This window comes from Leptonotus elevatus, chromosome 3 (assembly GCF_054856555.1).
Source record: "Leptonotus elevatus isolate MCC_2025b chromosome 3, RoL_Lele_1.0, whole genome shotgun sequence".
Classification (NCBI taxonomy): domain Eukaryota; kingdom Metazoa; phylum Chordata; class Actinopteri; order Syngnathiformes; family Syngnathidae; genus Leptonotus; species Leptonotus elevatus.
This window is the reverse complement of record NC_141241.1, coordinates 10,822,854-10,849,606: the sequence shown is the minus strand read 5'-3', so window position 1 is coordinate 10,849,606 and position 26,753 is coordinate 10,822,854. Positions and strand designations below refer to the sequence as shown.

The following is a 26,753-nucleotide window of genomic DNA, read 5'->3' as shown; positions in this document are numbered from 1 at the left end:
CACATTATTGCATCCAGCAACAACAAAATGACAACTTTAATTATTCTTTTAAATTAAATTGTCAACCAGTTGCACATTATTAGATTGTGTTAAAGCCAATTTAATTATTTAAAAAAATATATCGTCTTAAAACCAATTTAATCAAAAAAATAAATAATGAAGTGGTTAAAAATATGATAGACTATGTATTATTATTATTATTATTATTATTATTATTAGTGGTAAATGGGTGATGACTTGGGTTATATATTTCCAGAAACTTTCCATGGGATGTTGAACTTGGGTGTTTTTAGAAGTAGCCTATCTCCCTAAAAATATATTGTTTACATTGTTTATTGATACACTGATGATAATAAAAAGATGAATAGAATTGCATTTATCTGGATGATTTCGATTTATAGGGAAGATTTAAAGAACCATACTTTGTATCTTATTTAAAGTGAAGTCAAGATGGATGATACTTGGTGAGAATCGGTGAACTAAAGCACTGCCAAATCATAAAATAATAATAATAATAATAATAATAATAATAATAATAATAATAATAATAAATAATAATTACAACATTTAAAAAGTCATAAAAGTTAAAATATCTTCAAGGTTTAAAACGTGGAATTCATGAGTAGCCTATTTCTTTGTATAATAGAAATGTACAAATTTAATTATGTTAATGCTACAGAAATAAATGACCTTGAATACAAATTGAAGCTGAAGTTATAATTGAGGAAAGAAAAAAAATCATGATGATGATGATAATAATAATAATAATAATAATACTACTACTACTACTACTAATAATAATAATAATAATAATAATAATTTTAAAAAGCTGTAAAAGTGGACAAATTAAATATGTCATCAAACTTTGAATTTCCAAGTGCCTTGCATGCAAGGGGGTGTGGCCTCCATAGCAAATTTGCACAAAATGAAGTTTATGGCGTAACATATAAAAAATATCAGTCCCCTGCAAATGTAGCAAAGTTCCAGTTTATTCCCATGGAAAGTTTACAACTTGCAACCCTAGTGATGATCTTTTTTTTTAAGTCTTTGGCATGACAAGAGAGGACATCGTATCGACAACAGTATGCTGTAAACACTTAAAAATATATATATAAATAATACAGGCATGACATCAAACCCACACACACTTGCGCACTGATTCCTCGGATAAGCTTTTTTGCACTTTTATTAGACTTTGCTCATATTCATGACACAAGTACGTACGTACCTATAAGAACAGATACTTGACTAGGCAAGGCAACAGGGCCACGGCTTTTGGAAAAGGGAAAAAAAAGCAAGTTAAAAAAATAATAATAATGGGAAAAAAACAACAATATCACCGTGGCACAGTGCCCCCCCTCCTGGCAGTCCGGCTGCCCGGCCCCCACTCCACCTGCCACTCGTGTGTGTACATGAAGGCAGCAAAGTGGGCAGGACTTGCAGCCCTCTATTTCTTTTCAGCAGATTGTACATTTTGGACAGGAGATCCCCCCCACACGACTAATCCTTCTACATTCTATACCCGTTGGAATGGCAAATCAAATATAAAAAAATACAAATAAAAAGTCTACTTCACGAAAGCCAGTGCTTTTCAACATTATACATATTTTTCGCCATTTTTTTTGGTTTGTTTTAAAAATCTTTGGATGTGCAGTACTGTAATACCCATTTAAAAACAATAGAAAAACACATATACATACAAACACTGTTCAACAAAGTTCTGCTTTTTTGGGGGAAGGGGTGTGGCAGTGTTTAAAACACATGAAAATGCCTCACAAACGTAATGTTGTAACGTAATTTTTTTTTGTCTTTACTTTTTTCCTCTTACTATATACAAATCTAGAATTTCTACAAATGCATAAATTAAATTGAGACAGTGGTTTAAAGAAGAAGAAAAAAAAAACACGTTTAAATTAATAAACCACAACACGGAAGTAGAGAAAAAAAGGCAGGGGTGGGGGTGGGGGTAGGGCGGGACTATGAACACAACACCACAGCAGTTGGTGTTACCCTGTTAAAAAGCAATAGTCTACCAAATCATACATGAGCTGCTGAGAACTAGAGTGGGCTAACTCCATGTTTTACATTTGTAAGTAAGTTACTGTCTTTACAAAAATATGGTCCAAACACGCCATAAGTCTAAACACGGCATTGTGATTAATATTGTATTTATGAAATATGAATGGAGCAGAAAATCCACCTGTTTTTATCCATCTCATGTGGCGGCCATTTTGCCTTGTACTGCCACTTGCTGTCAACTGAAAATGACATCACAATCCCTAATGCTGAATTCAAGGAAGGTGCGAAGTCGGACTTTCCGACCTCGAATCAGGAAATGTGCACTGGGAAGCCAGTTTTTTTTCAAAATCAGTAACTTTAATACTACATGTACCACAAAATGCTTTGGGCTAACTGCGTTAATCAGAACAATAAACAATTAATCAGAATCAGCAATCTTTGTTGTTTACATTCGCCTCGAACGCTTTGAGGTTGGAACTGGGACAATTCGAGTGGGATAAATCCTACTACCCACCTTCCTCAAATGCAGCATCAGCTTGCGAATGCCACATGAACAAATCGAGGAAGCGAGTGAGCTCTGATTGGTCGTTCCCTTAGGCACGGTGATGTCATTCAGCAAGTTGCAAAATGGCTGCTCCCTGAGAGTGATAAAAACAGGTGGATTTTGCCACTTAATTCATATTCCGCAAACACAATATTAGTCTGAATACTTGACTTCCCCTTTCAGTTAAAAAAATAATAGAGAAAAGGAATACACTGACTGGTTTAGTTACAATTTTGACATAGTAGTAACACACGTAGACTGCGGTTGCAGTAAGCTAAAAACTACTGACGCAGTTTTCTGAAAAAAATTAAGAATTTTTTGTTAGCCCACTCTACTCAAATAGCTCAAATATTATTTAAAAAAATAATAAAAAAAAGCTTCTTCCTCCATTCAATATACATCAACCCTGAAACACGTCTTAAAAAAAAAAAAAGATGGAACAACTATCACACTCAGTTGCAGAAAGTACGCAAAGGAATCGTCACTATGAGGTATTCAGAGACATTTTGGAAAAGATGCACGGCCAGAGTGAGAGAAAAAGGGTGGGAGGAAGGGGAAGGGAAGGAGGCTCGGGAGAGTCGCTTTGGTATGTTTTCATTGCATGCGCTGGTGATAAAAAAGCACCACAGTGCGATTTAAAACAAAAATAAAATAAAAATAAAAAAAACAGGGGGCGGGGTTTCCTTGGGGAGTGGCGGCGGCCCTTCGACAGGCTTGAGGTAAGTCAAAGGAGAGAAAAAGAGGTCAAGAGCGGTTCAACACTTTGGTTCAAGCAAGGCACTCGTCCTGGGAGTGTGGAGGAGGAGAAGGAGGAGGATCGTGACGCTGTCAGGAGCATAGCATGATGAGGATGATGGACAGCTGGAACAACCAGCAACCAGGAGGGAGAGGTTAGGAGGAGGCAAGGTGGACCTCTAAAGTTTGGAACATTTAGCAACCAAAACAAAACAAAAAATGAATAAAACAACAACTGTGATTGTGAAAATGTTGTGATTACCACTGGTGGTAGACAGGTTCCCTCTAGTGGTACGCGAAAGAATAACTGCCTATTTGTATTTAATCTTCAAGAGCTGGTACAATTTTTATTTAATGTTTATGTGCAGTCTAATACATGTAAAGTGAATTGTTATTTTAGTAGTAGCTTTTTAATTTTTCTTTAGCATAATATCAATGTTCAAACTGCATAATGTTACAGTGGTTTAAATAATATTTAAAAAAAATAATTAGGAATTAAACCCCTATCGCTTTTTTAATTATTTTTTCTTTATGTGGTACTTGGTCTAAAACGTTTGAGAACCATTGCTCTAGAAATTTACCAAACTGAGATGACAAGACAGATTTTTTTTTAAAAAACAAGACGACAATGATTAATAAAAAAAAAACATTGCATTTTTATAATTTATGGGTCGATTGAATATGAATCAACTATTATTCCGATGGGGAATTTGGCGGAATTCTACCACTCTTAAAATAGTAGTAGTAATAGTAAAATGGAATACTACATATGACGTTTGGTTTGACTTTAGCGGGTCCATTTTAGCAAAGACCCAATTTTAATAATTTTGACAGCATTTACATGTTCTGTGCCAAATTTGGAGGTTGAAACCCCCATAATCTGCATGTTTGCTTTCCAACAAAAAAACGATTGTTTCCAAATTTTGTGTAATTTTTTTCCCCATCACAAAATTTGAACATATATTCTTTTTGTTGGACAACATTGGTATATTTTCCGACATCAGTGTGACCATCTACAGAGCTAGAATCAAGAGCAGGAGCGCATTTGGGGAAGATGGGGAGGGATTTGAGGTGGGGATGTAGGGATTACAACATCACTTTTACCACCACTCACAGAGGCCGTGCATTGAAAAAGAAAAATCAAACAAAGCAACAACAACACATCTTTGGTTTTCTTTGGTATCGTCAAAGTGATAGGAATCACATATGGAACTTGAGTGAGGTAGCATCTTTGGTTTCACACTAGAAAACATCAGCAGGTGACACATTGTTTTGTTGGGTGTTCAGGAAGCGTCTCTATCTTTTTTTTTCTTTCTGCTTCTGATAAATGTAGAGCTGCTACCCGTGGCCTTGAGGAAAAAAAAGGAGGAGGCTGACAAGGGGCCCGGCTAATTTATCAAACATGCTACGCTTCCCCCTGTGTAGTGCTTTCCTCCTTGTGCTGAAATGCATAGCTTTCCAGGCTTTGGATTGTTGGGGGAAGGGAAAGGAAGGTGATTGGACCATTGATCTTCTCCACTTGACATGTTTGATGGACACACAAATCAATACAATAAATAAAAGCAAAACACTATATTTGGCTCACAGTGACAACACGTTTTGATTGGCCTTCACAGCGAGCATTAACAGCAACATTCACACCACTCGCTGCGAAGATGCAACTGATTAACAAGGCATCTGTAAGGCAAAAAAGTTTGACGCTTGTGGTATGCTAAATTAAGCAAATATGATTGGGGGGGGGGTTAAAGTCACTGCTAGTGTAGTGGTTCATATAAACTTTTCTTTGGTTAAAGGGGAGCTGGGATAGGCTCCAGTTCCTGCCTTGACCCTAAACAGAATAAGCGCTAAAAAGAAAGAAAAAAATGGATGAAAGATTAGCAATGTCACGCCACTGGTAGTGTAGTGGTTCACATAGTGGACTATCACACAATTACCCGATATGTCAGCTGGCATATACGCCAGCTCCTGATCTGACACCGAACAGGACAAATGCAATGGATGATTAAGAATGTTGTGGCCGTTGTAGTGTAGTGGTTCACATAGACTTTTACGTAATCACCCTATACGTGCAGACTCTGACGTGACCATGAACAGAATAAATACAAAAACTAAATAAATAAACAAAAATGGATGAATGGCTACGAATATTGCAACATGGGCAATGTAGTGGTTCATAGAGTGGACTTCAGTACCATTATAATACCTGGTAACATCTTAAATAGGATAAATGCTAAAGAAAAATGGATGGATGATTGGACGGACACACAAGAATTTTGCGCCATTAGTAGTGTAGTGGTTCACATAGGTGACTTGAATCAATCACGCTGTACAACTGAATCCAGCTCCTGACATGACTCCTAAACAGAATTAACACCCCAAAAACAGATTATGAATGTTGCACTGTCGGTACTATAGCTGTTTACCTAGTTGACTTTGATACAATCACAAATATACATACTAGGTAGGGTCAAGTTTCTACCATGACTGTGAATATGACAAGCACAAAAAAAATGGATGGATGAGTGGTTAGGAATATTGCAACATGAGTAGTCTAGTAGTTCACATAGCTTACTTTTATGCAATTTCCCTAAATCAACTGAGATGCACCTACCACAACCCTGAACATGATAAATGGCAAAGAAAACAGATGGATTGGTGACGTGCCATGTTGTTAGTGTAGTGATTCACATAGCTGACTTTTGTGCAACTGCTCTAAATCAGCTGGGACATAACCCTTAACAGAAGAACATGGAAGGATTAGGCATGGGCCGATTCTGACAGTATGATATCCGTGAGCAAAAATATTGCGGTATCACAGTATCAAAATGACAGCTCTACAATGATTTGTTTTTAAATTAAATATTTGAGTAAATAAAAACAGCATTTTATTTTTAAATAAGAAAATATGTAATATTTGGTACTAAAGAAATGTGAACCAAGTTTAAATAAATAAATAAATTAATTAACACTTCTGTTTTAATGCTTCTTAGTAAGTAACAGTGTCCCGTCACTGGTGAGCTATTTTTAGAACTGAACCGTGGCATACGCAAGTTGTCCTTGGGATCAACTAGTACCCACTGGCACCTATTAAAAAATTATTTATTATTATTTTACGACACAGTTAACACAGTGTCTCTTTCGTTTTTCTCCCTCCCTCCTCCTCCTCCTCCTCCTCCTGTGTAACTGCTCACCCCTCCCCTCTTTGGTCAAAGAGAAGAAGGGGGAAAAGTTAATTGGAGGCAATGGACTTGAAAGTTACTTTACATTGCAAAACCAAGGTAAACTGTCAAACCAGTAATCGGTCCATGCCTAGAAATGAAGTGTGACTGGGAATGTTGCAGCAACGGCTACGTTAACAACTACAAAACATCATCTTTGGTCAATAGCACTGCTACCATTTTAAGTGTAGGCTGTGTGAATGAGGCTTTGGTTTCTCTTGTTTAAAACAATGTTTCAGCACGTCGAAAGGAAAGCACTACATCGCGGTCCAGGATGGGAATTTTGGCCTAGCAGTCTACGCTATGGGCTTGTTTTCTCCCGTAACTGTCCGTGGATCCAAGAAAAACAAAAAGCAACAATCCAGTAACTCCTGTGGGATTTAAATTTCTTTAACGTTGATTGGCCAAATCCCACCGGAGCTCCGTAGATCGGACTGATTAGAACCTCCATTTTGGGAGTCAGATAGTGATAGTGGGAAGGGGGTGCAGGGGTTGTCGTAAAGCTAGAGACCAGAGAAAGTATGTAAGTACAGGAAAATTTTTGCAGTGTGTAACACAAACATGTCAAAGCAGGTCAAACAGGAAAGAAGAAGTCTTTGGTTTTTTTTTTCTCATCTTTGGATACTATAAATATGAATATAGTACAGATTTAAGGGCAAAAATGTGAGGTCTTTTGTAAGGTTCTCTTCAGTTTTAAAGCTTTTCCACCGAGTCAAGTCCATGAGTAAGGGTCAAAAGCGCACTCCGGGTCCTTCTTCAGGCTTTGGTGCAGGCGCTGAGGCCGGCGCCGGGCGGGTGGCCGGATCCGTCGTCGACCCACTTGTCCAGGCTGCGGCGGCGCGCGTTCATGAAGAAGTTGCTGACCGTGGCCAACTCCAGGCCCAGCTGCTGCGCGATGGTCAGCTGCAGCTCTTTTGACGGACGCTTGTTCTCCTTGAAGATGGCGTGGAGGGTCCGCCGCTGCACGTCCGTGAACACCAGCCGGGGCTTCTTGACCGCCGGGTTGCCCCGGTCGCTGCGGCCGTGGTCCTGTTCCTTGCGCTTGCACGCTGAGGAGAGGCCGGTAAAGACAAGAGGGAGCAGGGACGTGAATCGTCGATAGCATCATTCGAATATCAGAAAGGATGACAATACAGGATTACTCAAATATTACAAACATCTCCCAAAATTATCATTTAAATAGGATCATTCAAATATTAAAAAGATGTATTGATAAAACAATACCATAAAAAAAATCTGTTTGATAAAAGCCATTGAAATGAATAAAAATGTCATGGACCCACTGTGTTTTTAATGGTAAAAAAAATAGCAGTATATTTCATATCAAATCTATAATACTGAGAAAAAAAAACATACAGTAATGATTTAATTAAAAAATATTTTTGTTTTTGTTTTTGTTGTTTAAGGTCAGTTGGCTAATTTTGCACATCTTGACCACCTGGAGGTAGTACAATACATCCATTCATTATTGTTTGCAGAAAACTGTGTTCACCACTAGATGGCAGACATCGATTAAGAATGCCTCCGACCTCATGATTGTACTCCAGAGAAGCAGAAGAGAGCGGGTCTGGCAAGAAGTCACGACCAAATTAGGTTAATAAAGTGGTGTCTTTTAGTTAAAAAAAAGGAAGCAGATTATATGTTGACAAGTTGAACACAAACATATCCACCTAGTTTGCTTAAAGATGCGACCGGCCGTGAAAAAATGTCAACCTAAATTGCCACTACAACGTCAACTTCAAAAGTACACAAACAACAGTTTATTTTCATAAGGACCATTGACAGTTCGCTTGAAGTTCATGAGCAGTTACTAAATTTGTGTCCTCCAAAAACATGGATATGTTCAAGGCTTGATAGTGTTACAAAGGCGTATGATGCCTTTTCTTTACAGTAATATTCTCCATATGCACCCCCATTAGTCTAAACACTGATGATTAGGCTATTATGTTTGTGGAATGTGAGTACCCGTTTTTATCCATCTGAGGGGGCGGCCATTTTGCCACTTGCGGTCGACTGAAAATGATATCAAAGTTGCTCAAGGATCAGGCAATGACTAATCATAGCTAATATTGCAAATGTCACATACCATCAAACTCAGAAAACATAGTGATTGGCAAGTACCTGAGCCCGACTGTGATGTCATTTTCGACAACAGCAAGTGGCAAAATGGCTGCCCCTTGAGATGCGTAAAAGCAGGTGGATTTTGCTGCTTAACTCATATTCCACAAACGCTAAATTAATCAGAATGCCATGTTTAGACTAGTAGGGGAGCATAGAACACGTTATTGTAAAGAAAGTTTTTGGGTTGACTCGTACTATGCCTTTGCTCTGTACAATTCCTCCAATCTCTAAGGAAATAAACTAAAAGGGCGGCGCTCCTTGTGTTTCCCAGTATTTATTACAGCCACAAATGTCCAGTGAGTTACACTGCAGGCCACTGACAATGACATCATACAGTATAACTATCAGATAAGGAAGATGTAAACGAGTCAGCAATCACCTCTCTCATGTAGATATTTGAAACAAATCTCAGAACGATGCAATCTACTTATACCTCAAGACAAGAATAACAACAAACATGACGTATTTAACAATTTTTTTTTTAACCTTAAAAAATGGAGCTGCGAGTCAGGGAAAATCACTTCCTCAATTCACTTATGTAATTATTGTGCATTCACTGCAACATCATTGATTTATTGATCTGTGTGGGAAATCTGCTGTGTTACGGTGACTCTTTTATTAACAAATAGGATAAGCAGGAAAAAAGGGGCTTACTACGTGGGAGCTGAAGCTTATTCTACGATACACCCTGGACTGGTCACCAAGTCAATCCCTGGGGCACATTCAGTGTCGACAAACGAGCGTTCACACTCACATTCATACCTCTGGACAATTTAGAGTTCTCAGTGAACTTAACACGCATGTTTTTTTGGAATGTGGGAACCAGCTCCAAACATCCACTTAGAGAAATGCAAACCCGCACACAGCATCACAGCTGAGAGGTTCTGGGTTGGGATCTCAGCGGGGACTAACTAACTAACTAACTAACTAACTAACTAACTAACTAACTAACTAACTAACTAACTAACTAACTAACTAACTAACTAACTAACGAACGAACGAACTAACTAACTAACTAACTAACTAACCCATTCCCAAAACATTTAGGTTCATCCAAGACTGGGAATCTTACATAGATGTGAACGAGAATTGCTTATTTGTATATACTTATGCCTTGTGATTGGCTGCTGGCCATTCCAGAGTGTAGAATAGATTTTTTTTTTTAAATGCATTGTCATTAATGTCAAGATAATGGCAAGTTGCACCACTAAGGTGCTGGTGAACAGCAGACAGCGGTGACAGTGAGGCAACAATGGGTGCTGTCCATGGTGCTGAAAACACTCCGCAGAAAGAATAACTCACGGGTGAGGTCCACTCTTAAGGTCTACACACAAACAGCCATCCACACTCACGTCTTCAATGCACCTAACATTCATATTTTCAAATGTGAAAAGTGAACCATATACAGGAAAACTCCATTCAGGAAGGCGAGAACCTCTGGACTGTGTGGCAGATGTGGCATCACACATTGCATTGTTTACACCACACAGATCTTCAATAAATGAAGAAAATCAAGTATTCAGCGGATCTAGCTGCCATTTGATCTCATGCTGTCTTTTTCCAAGACTCACTTCTCCCATTCGGCGTGAGATGTAACAGACCAGGAGGGGGCAGACTGGGGTTGCAACACCGATTCAGTATGATACAAACAAAAATAATGTTCAGCTTTGGTTGATATGTAAACAAATAGCGAATCCAAAATACAACCACAATAATAGACATGCTGCTAAATGAACATTTCTCTGATGGTGCGCCAAAACACATTTGACTTGAATTTGACACCAGTTAGTTTGTCATCAGCGTCACACTTGGCACTCTCACATCTCAGCAAACCAAAAGTTAATCATATTAACCGCAATAATATTATTAATAAAAATGACTATAACAGGCAATGTTTGCCCCGAGTGTTGCTAAACATTAACTGCTGGTGCAGAAGCTGCTATAATAAATCAACAGGAGTGAAGGCCATGCAGACAGTGGGACAGACCTGGCACAACCTGGACCTCTGATCGCAACACACACACAAACACACGCACACGCACGAACACTGTGGTTGCTCCCAGCTAATCATTACAAGCAACAGAGATAACTCTACATACATACTGTGGTCCGCTAGGGCTCAACTAACTATGCATGTCTGCATATGAGAAAGACACAAAGTGCAGTTATAGTAGTGCTGTGCAACCTATCGTCCGTGGGCCATATATGAACCCTGAGAACATATTGATCCGGCCTTTGCAACGCGGAACATTTAGCTCAAATGCTCATAATAAACATTTATTTGATTGTTGTATGATATTTTTTCATTAGTTTAGTATGGCTACAGCCCACAGAGGATTACAGAACATGTTATTATATAGCCAGTCTATGATACATTATTTAATATAATTACTAATGTGCATTTGGCCATATTTCGCAATTCCATTTGATTATTAAAAGGCATCAGATTAATTTCAAAAGCCTAAAATCAATAACAATATCACAAATCTACTTCAGCACATTGTCTCTCGAAAACACACACATACACACACACACATAGGGACTACCAGATAATTCCTTATCATTTGTTTTTTGATTAGTATTTTTGAAATGATCTAGTACAACTTTCATTTTGAAAATAATTTTCAAGATGATGTTAATAATAATAATAATAATAATAGCTTTGTGTGTCCAACATGTGTTTACCGTTGTTATTTACTTAAAAAATATATACTTTTTTTTAAGATATGGCTGTCTGTAATTGTGATTTATGAACCTTTTACTTATTTTTTTTTTTCCTCTAGTCTGAATGATAACAATAATAAAAACACATTTAAAAACTAGGCTAAATGTAATTGTGATTAGAGCCATTTTTAAATTAAAAAAAGGACATTTCCTGTTTAGATTAAATCATAATAAAATATTAGACATTTAGATGCATTTCCTGTGTTTTTAAAATTGTAATTGAAAATAACGTTCTCACGCGCACGCACACGCACACTCACACACACGACAGCAGAAGCCTATAGAACTAATGAATTGGATTACATTTTCAGGCACGCAAACGCGCGCACGCACACAAGCACGCACTTTTACAATCCAGTCTGTAGATTTATTCTCATCTTTAACCAAAAAGAGAAAGAAAGAAAAAACATGCGCAGCCCATCGATTAGCCTCATAAACTTTAGGAGGAAAAAATCAATTTGAGCCTTTGTGAATGTGCAGTGCGTGTGTGTGTGGGCCTTAATTGACTCCTGACTACCACGTAGGGACAAATTAATACAGAGGTCTATCAGTTAATTAGAGTGCGCGAAAACAACACGCACACACACACACACACACACGCACACCAGTGTGGAATAAATAAACATCACCACCAGTGAGCTGCTATGCATTGCATTGTGGGACAATAAAATCCCATTTAGCACGGGATACAAATCACCACGTACACAAAGGCCTGTAAATGTGCGTTTACGTCAAGAACAAGGCCAGAAAAGGGGGGGCTGCTCGGTTGCATGCACACCAAAATAAACACTAACGATTGCTCGTGCAAGGATCGACTTACTTTACAAGAGAAGTGGTCGATATTGGTAAAAGGACACCAAAAACGACAATGCATACAAACACAAATAAAACAATAAAAAATCAGCAGGACACTCCTTTACCTATTTGAATTGAAATGCATCGAAAATTAAAAAAAACATGCACTTGGTTTGATCTTTATAGCAAAATAAATAAAAAAACATTGCCACTAAAGACTACTTGCAGTTATGTATTATGGTTATGTAGCAGTTTCGATTTTCAATGCAAATACATGCAAAAATAAAAATGCAGATTTAAAAAAATAAATATTTATGGCTATCATGGGATATCTGAATTGAAATGAACGCGAAATACTACATTCAACAGGCTACAAGAAAATACAGAAATAAATGACGTTATGTAAATTGCGGTTATACAACAAAAAATAGGAGGTTAAATTTCCAGCCCACTTGACCTAGTTATTAATTATTATGAATATTAAGTAGCTCTAAGAGTCAATGTTGATGAGAACTGCGTGCAATTGTCATGAAAATAGAATAAAATATGTCTTTACCGAGGCTTCGCTCACCTGCGAGCCTGAGCGCACTCATGCGCTGGAACTCAGGCTCCTGCAGCCACTTCCACATGCGGCGGAAGGTCTCCCTGCCGGACTTGAGCTTGGACCAGGGTTTGGGGTTCCTCAGCAGGTCGGATAGGGTCCCCTGGGACCGGCACAGGACCCGCTGGGCGAAGATGGCTTGGGGGATGCTGTAGCGCTTGAGCTCCGTGGTGATCCTCTGCGCTACCTCTTTGGTATTCACCTCCTCCATCTGGCCTCCTCCTCCTCCTCCTCCTACACCGCCGTTGATGGCTCCTTGCTGCCCGAGCGCGGAAGCCTGCTCCTGGCCGCCTCCCAGCCCCTGGCCGTGGCCCTGCGCTCCGAGGTGGGCGTGTGGATGGTGGTGCAGGCCGTTCAGCTGCACCATCCCCGCCGTGGAGCTCATGTGCTGCTCCGCGTGGCGGCCCAGCATGGCTGGGTGGTGCGCCTCGAAGCCGCTGGGTGTCAGCATCTTCTCCCCGGGCATGGCGGCGCCAGGGTGGGCGTAAGGCGGCAGGCCGGCTTGGCTCGTGTGGATGCCCGCCAGACCGGAGCCGGACAGCGGGGAGAGACTCTGGCCCATGCAGGGGTCCTTGTGGTGGTAGGCGGGGTAGAGAGTGTTCATGGGAGCGAGGCTGCGGTCCTCCCGCATGAGCGTGAAGCTGCCGCTGACGTTTCCCGGGATTCTCTGGTGCGGATGCGGGTGATGGGGATGCGGGTGGTGGTGGTGGTGGTGATGGTGCGGGGGAAACTTGTCGGACACGGTGGAGATGGGGGGCAAAGGCTGCAGCGGGGTCAAGGTGGTGTAGGTGCTGCTCGCGCTCATGCCGGGGGCTTCGCACATGCTGATGGCCGGGTGGAGGTGTCCCGGGTGGTGGTGGTGGTGGTGGTGATAGTCTCCGCCGTCCAGGAGGGTCGCCATGCCCATAGCGCGGTGGCTCAGCCCCCGCGGGCTCGGACGAGAGTGCGGACTGTGGCCGCTGAGCAGCTCCCCGTGGCTGCTCACCGAGTCATGGCCGTGCAGGTCGCCTATATTTTCCATCGACAGCTGGGCATTCATGGTACGGGTGGCTCTGTGAACCAACCATCTATGTGACCTGCTTAGCTGGCGCCCCCCACCACCGAAAGTCCTCAAAGTTCAATTATTTTGTTCTTTTTTCTTTTTCTTATAATTTTTTTTTAATCACGCTACCTCGGTTCCGTCTTCTAAATCCACGTTTTCTTCATTGATAAATATATTTTTTTTCCTCCCAGTTTTGTTGTATTATTTCCTTTCTTTGTAAATCAAGCCCCCCCCACCGCCAGCCAGCTGTCCTTGCGCTCCGGTCGGGTGCCGCGCCATCTCTCTCTCTCTCTTTCTGTTTGTGTGAGTCGACCACCGCAGCGCCTGCACATGCGCATTACGCAGTATTCTCTCTCTCTCTCTCTCTCGCTCGCTTGCCCAGTCACGCCCCTTTAGCATGACGTCACACGCCTTCTCTTCTCTTCTACATAGTTTCACTTCTTGTAGACGAACACGACAGGTCGAGGGATATTTGAAAGACATAACCCTAAGTAGTGAGTCGTCCTCTCTCATTTGGGGGAACGTGTTGAAATATTCTTGATTAAAACCGGCTTTCATCTTTAATCCACTTTAAATTACGCAAGTAAGAGACTTTTACTTGCTTGGGCTCCACTTCCGGGTTCACTTGCCGTAAAAATGAGCTAAAAATAAAAAATCCCAAAACTTTTTAACCCGGCAGGCTACCATACACAAACAATTGGAACATGCCATTGATTGAATTCACGGTCGTCTCTGAAGTTCACAAGCACCCATTGGTGCAGCAGGTCCCCCCCTCCTGGACGACCCCCACCCCGCTTCTTAACGCCTGTTTGCTAAGAATGTGGCGGTTTAAACCAAACGAAGGGACACTAGTGTGCGCTACCTTCGCTTTTGATAGAAAACGATGAGCAGATGTGTCTATTGTTCAAGTACAGGGCTTAACGAACCAAGCCGAGCACTGTGTGTGCGTCTCTGTGCGTGTGTGTTTGGATGAGCAAGTCACACTGGATCCTACAAGTTAAAGAAATTCGTTTAATTAATTATACTAAAATGACATTTGTGCGCAATGACGCCTCAAATGTGCGGTGTCCTAAGTAAAGCCGGAGGGCTATTTGCATTTCCTTTTCTTATGGAATGCATATTTTAAAAGGAATAATAATATCTCATGACCTACATAGTTTTTTTTTTTGCATGATTATTTCACTTTAATGAAAATCTCATAATATTCTAGGTTTACAGTGTAAAATATAACCAAGAACTATACAACTTGACCTTTATAATAAATAAAGATGTAAAATCGCATTCATTGAGGATCCAAATCTGTTTTAAGGTAAAATTCCAACAACAAAACGACATTAGAACAATACAGTTTTGTGTAAAAAGTTTAAAGATAATTGAACCTTGCCAGATTCAGAGCAGCATCTAAATTGACAGAGCAAGACAATTTCTTGGGGCAAAATGCACGTATGTCTGTCACTTTACAGCATTTCCTGATCCTCAGATCGGCCATTTAATATAAGATATTTGCACTCATTGACACAACTAATAAAAAAAAATATTTTTTTAGATAATGCCCCCATCCCTGATGTATCCTTCAATTTGTCACATCATTTTACATTTACAACAGTGAGGAGCACAATAAGCATATCAGAACTAAAAGGACAAATGTTATGCAGCTCTAACTTTTCCCAAAAAGCGAGAAGCAACAACTCTAGTGACTTTTGTGGTGTTATTGGACACTTCTGGAGATGATGAAGAAATCAGGAGAAGTTAATCTGCGTCCAGACTGCAAATAAATGGCACATGCGTGAATCCACAACTGGCTATTTTAACAATGTGAGACTTTTTCAAACCTTATCGTTTTTATTTAAAAAAACAAAGCAAAAACCTGTTGAGCAACGTTTTGTGGTATCATCAGAACCTTCATACTTAATGGGTGGGCATGCATTCCCGAAACCCAGCTACTTGTAAGCAAGCCATTAAAAAGTCAATTTTCTATAATACGTCGCCTGTAAAGGCGGGCCCTTGCTAACATGATGTCAGGGGCCGTTTAGACTACTATGGCGGCAGGCGAAGTGACAGCTTGCAGCGGTCAGTGTCCTGCTGGACTCCCCCTCGCCACTGAATGGGGGGGGGGGACATGTCAAAGGTGACGCTTCAAGACTCCTAAAGCCAACATCTGCGGGTGTGTCGGAGAGCGGGGGCCGGTGGGTGGGCAGCAGATTAACCTTTCAGACTTTTCCCTGTCCCGGACCAGTTTAAGGGGGCACCCGCATCTGTCAAGGGGGTCCCTACAATGGAGATGGGGCTCGCTTGAAACGAGTTGAACAAAAGAAAAGAAGAAGAGGAAGAAAAAAAAAGGAGTTAAAGAAGTTAACTGTCTCTGATGTGAAGTCAATGTCAACGGCGTGTGTGTGACGTGTGTCTGGACAGAAGGGGACTCAATTCCTTGCCCAAAAAGTGTGTCTGACCATGCGTGTACAGAATAGACACACACATACATGCACATACACGCACAGGCACGCACACACACACCATTGGAAATTAAATAGAAATGCCGACACGCTGTCGGTTTCGGCTGTGATTTATTTGGTTCATGTACACAAAGTGTGGACATTATTAGCCGCTCTTGACCTTTTTGACCTCTTGTAACATTTCAGGCTACAACCAAAAATATAAAATGTGATTTTTTTTAAGAAGAAGCAACACCAAGCGGTATACAATTGTGAAGTGGATTATTTTTTTTTTACATATGTTAAAACTTTTTTTTTTAAATGAATAACAAATTATTCACCCCCTTTTCTCAAAGTGCAGCCAATTGACTCTAGGAGTTCCTTGATGAATTGTAAATGATCCAATGTTGCTCTAAATGACGGATGATGTTGGTGTCCGTCTGCGTGTAGTCTAGTCTCAGTCTGAATGACATAAAAAAAAACTCTTACCCTGGTTAAACACATTTAAATCCATTAAAACACACTTTTTAGACACACTGTAAATGTATTTGATCACGCGAAAAAAATAAATAAAATCAAGCTAAAGTGAATACAAAACTGTACGTAATGCAGCCCGGTTGTGTGGTGTGTGATGTCGGCTGAGTGTGTGTGAGCGTCTGGGTGTGAGCTGTGGTCAACAGCAGTTGTGAGCTGTCAAAATAATCCGGATTGACGTCACATATCTGTCGTGACTATGTTTAGGTGCTTTATGTTGCCAGTTGCTATGACACATTATTTGGTCACATGGTTGGGCGTGACCTGTGTCTTACAGTATTTAAAGGCGAAGACGAGTAGCAATGACATCACGGTGCCTAAGGGCTCAGCTTGCAAACATCATATGACCAAATCCAGAAAAAATTGTTTTCTGTGACGATCCTTTCAGCAAGTGGCAAAATGGCCGGCCCTATGGATAAAATGGGTGTGTTTTGTAGCTTAATTCATATTCCACAAAGGCAATATGAATCAGAATGGCATGTGTCGACTAATGGGGGCGCATAGAACTATTGTAAAGAAAATTATTGACGTGACTTCCCCTCAGTCACATCACCAGAAAACAGTCCTCCCATGCCTCCTTGTTGGGCACTTCACCATTGCCGTATCCCGCCTTGTTCTTTGCTTACTTGTCATTTTTGTTTGTGCCATTCACTGCCAGTTGAGTGATTTTGGTTTTAGTATTTTTGCTTATGAAAACTTTTAATTTTGACAATTCTGTTTCATGCTTCTGGGAACAATATCCGCTTCCCGCCTCACAGTATCGTAGTCATTATATCAAAAATACCAAAGGTGTCAAATCGAGGTCCAGAAAGTAAATACCCTGCCACAATTTGGCCTTAGCCACAAGTGCTTCTAATCAACTGGCAGACAAACTCGTTCCCATTTACACTGGCAATGTGGAAAGATTGAGGTCAACTCACACCCATCCATCTCTATATATTCTATCTATCCATCCATCCAACCTACCTAACTAGTACCTGCCTGCAAAACCACTGCGTCACTGCTTGAATACTTCTGAACTGCAAATTCGGCTATGGCACTAGTGTGACTCCAAGTCCAATTTGCACTGTAGATAGCTAGATAGATAGATAGATAGATAGAAAGAAAGAAAGAAAGAAAGAAAGAAAGAAAGAAAGAAAGAAAGAAAGAAAGAAAGAAAGAAAGAAAGAAAGAAAGAAAGAAAGAAAGAAAGAACCGAATATTAAAAGAAAGAACAGAATATTAAACAGCCAATGGCTGGCCTCACATGCCATCTAGCCATTCTCATACGGATCGATATGCATCCTTCCAGGACCTTGGTGTGTGTGTGAGTGTGTGCGCGCGCGCACGCACGTGACATTTCCCTTATACAGACAATGATAAGAAACGCGTTATTTCTTGCAGGAAAACACGCAGCGCCCAGCATGAACTCACTCACATCAATTAGCAGGCAATTAGCAGAGCAGCACGCCCATTTGTTAAGCGCATGTGCAGACGCGAGCCTTCAAAAAAACAAAAAAAACTACACGCACACAAAAACAAGGCGGAGAAAGCAGCGCGTGAGTGACTTGTATGATGGCTTCCACGCTGATTATTCATCATTCCCGTGCAGGTGGACTAATATGAGGGGCACAGATCAATAGTGACTCACACTGCACACAGACCCCCACACACACACACTCACGTCGAAAATGACAATAAGGGAGGGTTTGGGGGCTTGGGGGGCAATAAATGACATTTGCCAGAATAAAATTTAACAAATGAGCCCATATGTGATCGTTTGAAGGGAAACTGAATTAGCCTTTGCAAAAATAAATGTTTTTCATTTCGTTATTATCCTTTATTATTATTATTTTTTAGAACCCATAAACAAAATACCACGTTACCTTTAATCGCTCATTAAATTAAAGCTGTCTTTTAAATGCGATTTAGGATTAAATCCTTCACATTTAAAGCCTTATGGAAATATGTTTTGAAAATGTAAACCCCCGATTTCTCGAATTTAAGAAAAAAAAAAGTGCATTTACGCGAAGGCTGCGTGGCCTTCACTGCGTATTTGAAGTGCACAGGCCTTGATAACACAGCATAATCGATACGGAATACATTTAGAATTCCTACAGGGGGGCTCAAGCTGAGGCTTTTGAATTGGAGGAATAAATAAACAAAGCTCAAACAAATATTCTTCTTTTTATTTATTGAACCACGTGTTGCATTTTAATAATAATAAAACAACAACAACAACAACACGTGGTTTATAATAAGAATGATTCCGAGTCGATGTAAACGCATTATTAAATTAAATATGATCCATATTGGATTAATGTTTTAAGATATTTACAGTATTATGATTAATAAAGTAGATAAATACTAACGGGGAAACAGTAAAAGGCTAAAACATCAACATCTATTTAAAATTATACCTATTTAAAAAAAAAATCATATAGGCCTAACGGTAGCCTAAACTTAAATTCAGAAAGTATCCCTTTTGAAGAAAATATTTTATTCTAATGTTGAAATGACACACAATTAAATAAAAATCAAATGCCTATTTCTAAAAAGACTATTGTGAGGTATACAACTTAAATGTAAAACATGTGTTTTATTGTAAGTATAAAAACGAAATGTAATAAAAGTCAAATTTCCAGCTCCTTTGCAAGAAAGCTGTTTTTAAAATTACATTGAGATATAGAATATTGAAACATCTCTAAATGTTGAGTAATTGTCCAATAATAATAATAATAATAATAATAATAATAATAATAATAATAATAATAATAATAATAATAATAATAATAATAATAATAAAACACTTGGTATTTTTTGGTTACAACGAAAATAGTTTGAATCCATTAGACTACTCATGCGGCAGATGCTCAAGTGCTGCCTTGCTCACGGGAACGTCAACTAACTGCCTCCTGCATGCATGCATGCGTGCTCGGCATTATTCCGCGTCACTTGCTCGCATTCGTGCACCCTCATGTGCAATTAACGAGGCCTCATTTGACATTAAGGGACTCCATATGCTGCTGCATGCTGCCACTGACTCCAACTTTGGGCCACGCACTCTGAACGAGGTGACAAAGCTTAATTGTTGTAAGAGCAACACACTGTTAACTGACCAAGTTTTCATTTTAAAAAATAGAAGAGAATTAAATAGGCTTTAATTGATTGACTAAAATCATTACAGCATTCATTGACATGTACAGTCATTGGACACTTCATTAGGTACACCCGAGATCTAACACACACCTTGTGTTGTATATGTTAAAATTCTGAGATATTCGTTTGCTGCAAGCTTGTTATTGTGCTTTGTACACTTGAACGGCTGTTCCTAATATATTGACTAATAGCAATGACTGTAGTCACACACTATGAAATCCACGCGCAGGATTATCATTAAACATGTAGATGCAGCAATTATTTCCATGACTTGTGTTGTATAGCTGCTTGCATTTGTCAATATGTAAAAAAAAAAATCCCACATATTTCTTACAGTTCATTTAACGGTTTATAGATGGAAGATTATATGTAAAAGAAAATCCATTTCACCACTGAAAGCTTCAGATAAAACGAATAATGTCATTATTATGTTTTTATATTTTGGTTACAAACCGCTTCCCATCACGTGTTCTGCCTTGCAGACAATCAATCAATAATCGAGTGAAATGCAAAATCACGGTGATGCATTCATGGATCTCGGAGTGTGTACCTTATCAAGTTGCCTAATGAATAAATGAATACGCATGCATGCCACCTATGGTAATAATCATTTTTATCATCATTATTATTAGCCTATTATTATTTCCCAACATAGTTGGATGTTATAGGGGTACCTAATGTTTTGTCCTCGCCCATACGTGCATGTTTAGTATCCATTTTGTTTTTGCTAGCGTTAGTTACCCTGCATTGGATCATAACAATATGGCGTCGAATGAATCGAAAAAATAAATAAATAAATAAGAATACAAGTTTAAAAGGCGGGGATGGATGCGGCAGTACGGCACTAACTTATGCTCATTCGGCTGTGGTGCGTTCAAGTTCACTTGCGGATGGATACAAGGCAGCGAGGTCCTTGTATTTTCCTTTCAAGTGGGCTCGGTATGACACGCAAACGCACCACGCCAGCCCACACGCACGTTCCACGTTCACAAACACACGCACGCACGCACGGACGCACACGCACGTACACAACCCAGAATTTACCGCATAGTGTGTCACGCAGCCCTCCTTGCAGCATGTCATCTATCAGAAAACAACAAGAAAGTCCTCATTTTCCCACCACCACCCTCTTCTCGTTCCACGTCCTGCAGCGCGTTCCCCCCTTTACGTCTTTTTCATCCACGTTGCAGACATCCTGTCGCGCGATAAAGCAACATTTGCATCCACGGCGTTGCAGTCATCACCCCCCCCCCCCAAAAAAAATGATCCAAATGAAGCAGAAGACGAAGCAAACATCTTGAGGTTTTCCCGGCCCGGCGTATGGTTCTTCTCTCCCGGCGTGCTTGCATTTGAATAGCCGGCCGCTCTCGTTATGGATCCGCGCCGAGCTCAAAGAGAATCACTATATGCAAATTGTTTCAGTATCAATCGAAAGGTTCGATCCGCCTTGCAGCGTCAGTCAGCCCCCCTTTTGGATATAGAGAGGCTGCTGCAACACGACTGTGCAAGTGGAAATACAAGTCATGCTGCTATTTACACATAAAAATCCTCTACTTTTATTTTTTATTTTTTTAATTGAGGTTATAGTTTACCATACAGGCTGCAGCAAAATAAACAAAAACGTTACTATTTATAGGCTGATGGAATAGAATGAATATACAAAGACAGTCATCCTCATTTTAAAAATATGAATCATTTAAAACAGAATTCACAAGCACACCAGTGGACCAAATACATGACAAAATCTCAGAGGAACAATTTATTAAAAAAAGGTTTAACCAAAACATTAGCCACACATTTAAAACACTATAATTTGACTGTATATTAAATGTAGGCCTTTATAAAAACAAATACCGTGTCTTGTTATCATTAATTACCACATTTTTCAATCCAACATTCTAAATATTGATCTTGTGCACAAATATGAAAATGACCATTGTAATTATAATGATGAATTTGAAACGACTTTATTAATTTTGGATTACTTTATTTTAGTTTGTGTATTTACATTGACATTTTTCTTCATTAAGTACAAAAAATTATATAAATATTATATATATATATATATATATATATATATATATATATATATATATATATATATTGAAACAGTATTTGAGACTTTTTCTTCTAACTGACTTCTAGGCACAATATTCTGTAATTTCCTTTATTATGTAATTACTGTCACTACCTTTCTGGCGTTAAGCTTGGAGATGTCACATGATTCTTCTGACTTGCAGTAGGCCTACTCACAAAAGTGAGCATACCCCTCACATTTCTACAGATATAATTTGCTACCAAAACGTATAAAAACGTTCTATTTTAAATATTGCCAAGGTTCCAAAAACGTCTTTATATGTTTTTTTATTTTAATTGTTAGTTTTTTTTATGCTAGAGCATACAGAAGGCTTTGATGCAGCCTCTGATCTGAAAAGGTAGCTTAAAGCAATGGTACTTATTACAAAAAACGGCCAGCAGGTGGCAGCAGAAGAGATCAACCAGGGCAATGTTGCAATTCCCCCCCCCCCCCCACTGTTTTGAACAGGTTTGTGAATAATGAAACTTAGCTATATTCTAATGCTAATTGCTGCAAAACGGAAAAAAATACAAATAGACTCTAATCTTTCTTTTGGTAGGTTCCATGTTTTTATAGCAATAGAACACAATATTCTGTGGGCCTTGCAAAATCAGTCAAAATCCAGTAAACCAGCTGGGAGCGAAGGGAGGTGCTTCAGTGAAAATGGCTGAGAGCGAATGAGTAGGGTTGTGGGTATAGCTATATAAGGTAGCTGAAACGCCTCTAAGTATTCTGCTCATCCCTCAGCATTCTGGTTGCTATAGTTTGACAGGCACATGTTGTGGCAGGTGTACCTAATATTGTGGTCCGCATTGAGGGCGAGTCTCGGTGCAATCAAGGGGGCAAGGAGAGGTGAAAGCAAAGGCTACGGCAGAGAGCGCGTGGACAGGAGGAGATAAAGCGGCCAGTGCGTTATCCATCTGTCTCCGGGTTAGAGTTTGACCAGCTGAGGGTGGACGGAGGTCAGGGGTGAACGGGGGTCACGCTACCCCTTGTGCTGTCCTGAGGCCAGTCTGCGTGGTCAGTGTACCAACACACACACTTCCGCGCTCTCTCTCTGGTTTAGAGGTGCTTGATTAATAAAGATGAAGGTTGTCCAAGTGCATCTCAGAGATGATTCGAATGCGGTATTTCCTCATACTGTGGATGTTCCGAATAGACCCTGCCTGCGCACCATTTAGTCACGAGTGAGAACAAATAGTAGTCTCTGATTGTGCTGTCACTATCGAATATTTTTTAGAATCGATCGATTAATTGACTAATTGGATTCATTTGAATTTTGCATTAAAGTGTATTACAAACGCATTTTACCCCTGATTACTGTTTATTAACCAGTGATTGGTGTTTATATTGTACTTTGTATTCATATAGTGATTTAAAAAAAAAGTGGATTGATGTTGTACTATGTTTGATTTGGACAATTTGAAATGAAAAAAAAAATGGCTCCAAACGATTACTCAATTATTAAAATTGTTGTCGATTAACTTGATAAGCCATTACTTGTCGATTAATTTTCACAGCTCTAATCTCTGATAGTGTAATTATCACAGTACAAAGATGTAATTTTTCCACATAAAATTTTCAAAAAAGACACTGATACCGATGAGCCCATTTTAACTGTTATGCTAACCAAAACAGCAGCAACTACTGAAGTATGGCTCTCACTTTTCAGGTGTGTTAAAGTAACTTAGTCAGTATCGATGACTTTGATTTCATGAAATAGCCGCCATTCCTCGTACAGGCGCCGTGCCTCTATTCATCTTTGTATGTCATCCGAAAAATAAACTCCTCCCTCAAATAGTAATTGGAATAATCTAGGGTCATGGAAGCGGTTCTTCTGATAGGGACTTTAATAAGTTAACCGCTGAGGCCATTTGAACTCAATTGCTAACCAAAACAGCAGCACCGACTGAAGTGCTTCAACAGTTTCCCATGTGACTAAAGAAAGTAAATCAGCTTGGATTATTATGATTTGCTCAAATAGTGGCTGCTCCTCTAATTCATTTCCCAATTAGTCACGGGGTGTGTAACACACTCAAGAAAAAAAACGTCCCTCTTGAAACCTTGAATAGTAAATTTATTCATCTCAGTTCATAGTTCACGCACGTACTTAGCACAGTTAGCCAGTGAGTCCATTTAAACTTAGTTGCTAACCAAAACAGCAGCACCTACCGAAGCATAAAAAAAACAGCCTGTGGGGTGACAGTTACAGTAATCAAGTCAGTATGAATAACATGGATTTGTTGAAATAGTGGTCAGCCCTCTTTGTAGAAACAAACCCCTGCAATTCGTTATGGGCTGATTAACTTCGACAAATGAATGCCTCCTCAAATCGACACCTCGGGTAGTACCTGCAATAATGTCAGTATATTCTGTAGTATGTTACTGTTCACGCATGGACATAGCATAGTTTACCATTTCAATACAGTCGCTAACCAAAACAGCAGCACCCACAGAGGCACGGTAACAACCACAAAGGTGACAGTTAAAAGAAGCAAGTTGGCATAGATGACTTGGATTTCCTCAACTCGTACCTTACCTGTCCAACACATTCTGAGCCAGTATGTGATCTACAGTACTTAAAAAAATAAGTTGTAATACACCCATAACATTTCTTAATATGATTCAAAAATAAAAAAATGCATTTGTATAAATAATAATGGAACAGTGATTATAGTAAAAAATAAAATTTGACATAAAATACAGCTCCTAGTACACTTTTAAAATGTGTAATGTTGTGTTGTGAATATACCTTTTTTTGTGTGTAAATGGATGATGTCAGGATGAGTCATTCGTCAGTCATGACTGAGCAGCCGCTCGGGCTTATTATTAAGAGGCTTTGCTCACTTCTCTTATTTGAGATGCATGCCCCCCCCCCACACACACACACACCTCGCCAATTACAGGACTTCTCATCTGTTTTTGTCACGCCGTATGACAGCATCATAAATCTTATGCAATAAATCAGATGGCATTATGGAGAGATCACATATTCTTTGGATGGAAAAAGATGAGATTTATGTTTTTGTGCATTTTCATTTAAGAGTTTGTGAGACATGTAGATGTTAATACTGTGAGAAATTGTTGAGAAAAAAAGTTGTAGTGTTATGAGGATAAAGGTAAGGCAAGGCAGCTTTTTTTTAATTTATTTTTTTTAAAAGCACGTTTCATACACAAGATAACTAAAATTATCGTGTTTCAGGGAAAATAAAGTCATAGTCAAGAGCAAAGAGTTAAATGTCAGAGTAAAAAAAAAAAAATCAAATTTTGCCAACATAGAGTATGTAGTAAAGTCAAAGTTTACCCATGCAAGAAAGTAATTTTAACAAGTAACCACCCCCCAAAAAAAACATTAATCTATTTTGTTTTCTCTTTTGATTTAAGAAAAAAAAAACATATCCTTCCCCAAAAATCAGCTTTTTATTGTGTGTGTGTATTATAGTATTGTAAGTAAGTATAAATATGTATAAGTAAGTATAGTATATTTTATTATTAGTGGTGTCAAAATTAGTTCCTTTAACGCCGCTAATTTTTTGAACGCGGGATTAATGACCGCCCCTTACTTGGAAAGCCTGGACTGGGGGAATAACAAATTTCATAATAATGCATATATTTGTGGAGACTGGGGTCAAGTTGTATTTTACAATTTTAAAAATGTGCAACATTTCACAAGTTACTTCATGTTAAAGATTAGATAGCTTTCAATATGAAAAGAAAAATACACTGAGCTGTCACCAATGTCTTACAAAAGCAATTATGCCATCTAGTGGCCGAAAAAAACCTCAACACAAATCAATATCACACTCGTTTTTTACAGTACAGTAAATCTTTTTAATTTTAACTCAATATTAGGAATTATTATGAAATTACTGCATCAATGACCAAAAGATGCAGCCATATTTCTATTAGTTAACATGTTTCCACTTTTATGTTAACAAGGGTATGAAACTTTTTTTTTATCGTACATTAACAACAGACACAATATTTTTGCGATGAATCGTGAGTTAACGATTGAAGTCATGCGATTAATTACAATTGAAAAATTATAGATGTTTAGCTTGTTTTAGCTAGGCACGCATTTCTAAACTAAAACGATACCACATCATTGAATGTATGTTTCGTTCAACATAAACTTGCCTGACAGTCAAGAATGTTAACTAACCTGTATAGCTGGACTCAGTATGACCCTGAAACAGATCCACACCAACCTCCGTTCCGCCTCCGTTTGATAAGTAACAGTAGCCTCTTTTAGCAAACGTTTGCGCAACGCTGCCGTAAAACACGAGTTCATCGCTTTGCTGTTCTTTCACTTGTTTGCACACAACTTTACAACGTTGCTTCAGTGTGTGTGTTTTTTTAGATAAGACTGCTTGCTAGCTAGCTACCTCAACCTTGGGCCTACTAGAGTAAAAATGTGTTCCAAAAAAATGTTTATTTAAGGATACCGTGTGAAAAGGAAGCTGACAGTATGAATGGTCTGTCTTTACCCCCCGCGTTAGCGTCGGTTAGCGATGGGCTAAAATCAAGCTCTAACTTACCTATAAGTTATGTTCTTATAAATTCTGGTATCAAACAAGGGCAACCTGCTTTTGCCAGTTAAAAAGTGTCACGAGAGAGTAGAACTACATCAGCGTATGCTCTCATCCCATCGAGCGTCTGAGAATATGATGAACGGGACCCGACCCAAAAAGTTCACGCCACGTTTGTCCAACGTGCAGCGGCATGCCCCAAGAAACTTAACAAGCTCAGCGGCGGCGATTTCTCTTTAATAAT

At 39.3% G+C, this 26,753-nt stretch overlaps 1 protein-coding gene across 3 annotated transcripts; it reads right to left on the bottom strand.

Moving 5' to 3' along the window:
* Positions 1-845: 845 nt before the first annotated feature.
* onecut1 (one cut homeobox 1) lies at positions 846-26,178 on the bottom strand. 3 transcript variants are annotated; one of them, XM_086071889.1, is made up of 4 exons: positions 26,143-26,178; positions 17,743-17,841; positions 12,713-16,090; positions 846-7,565 (listed from the first exon to the last, which is right to left on the bottom strand). In XM_086071889.1, exons 3-4 carry the CDS (start codon positions 13,794-13,796, stop codon positions 7,273-7,275), a joined length of 1,377 nt encoding a protein of 458 aa, XP_085928015.1. In that variant the 5' UTR covers positions 13,797-16,090; positions 17,743-17,841; positions 26,143-26,178; the 3' UTR covers positions 846-7,272. The 3 variants fall into 3 exon arrangements, with proteins under 3 accessions (XP_085928015.1, XP_085928014.1, XP_085928016.1); XM_086071888.1 differs by lacking the exon at positions 26,143-26,178 and adding an exon at positions 20,948-21,062; XM_086071890.1 differs by lacking the exon at positions 26,143-26,178 and adding an exon at positions 20,948-21,062 and having other exon boundaries at positions 12,728-17,841.
* Positions 26,179-26,753: the final 575 nt, after the last annotated feature.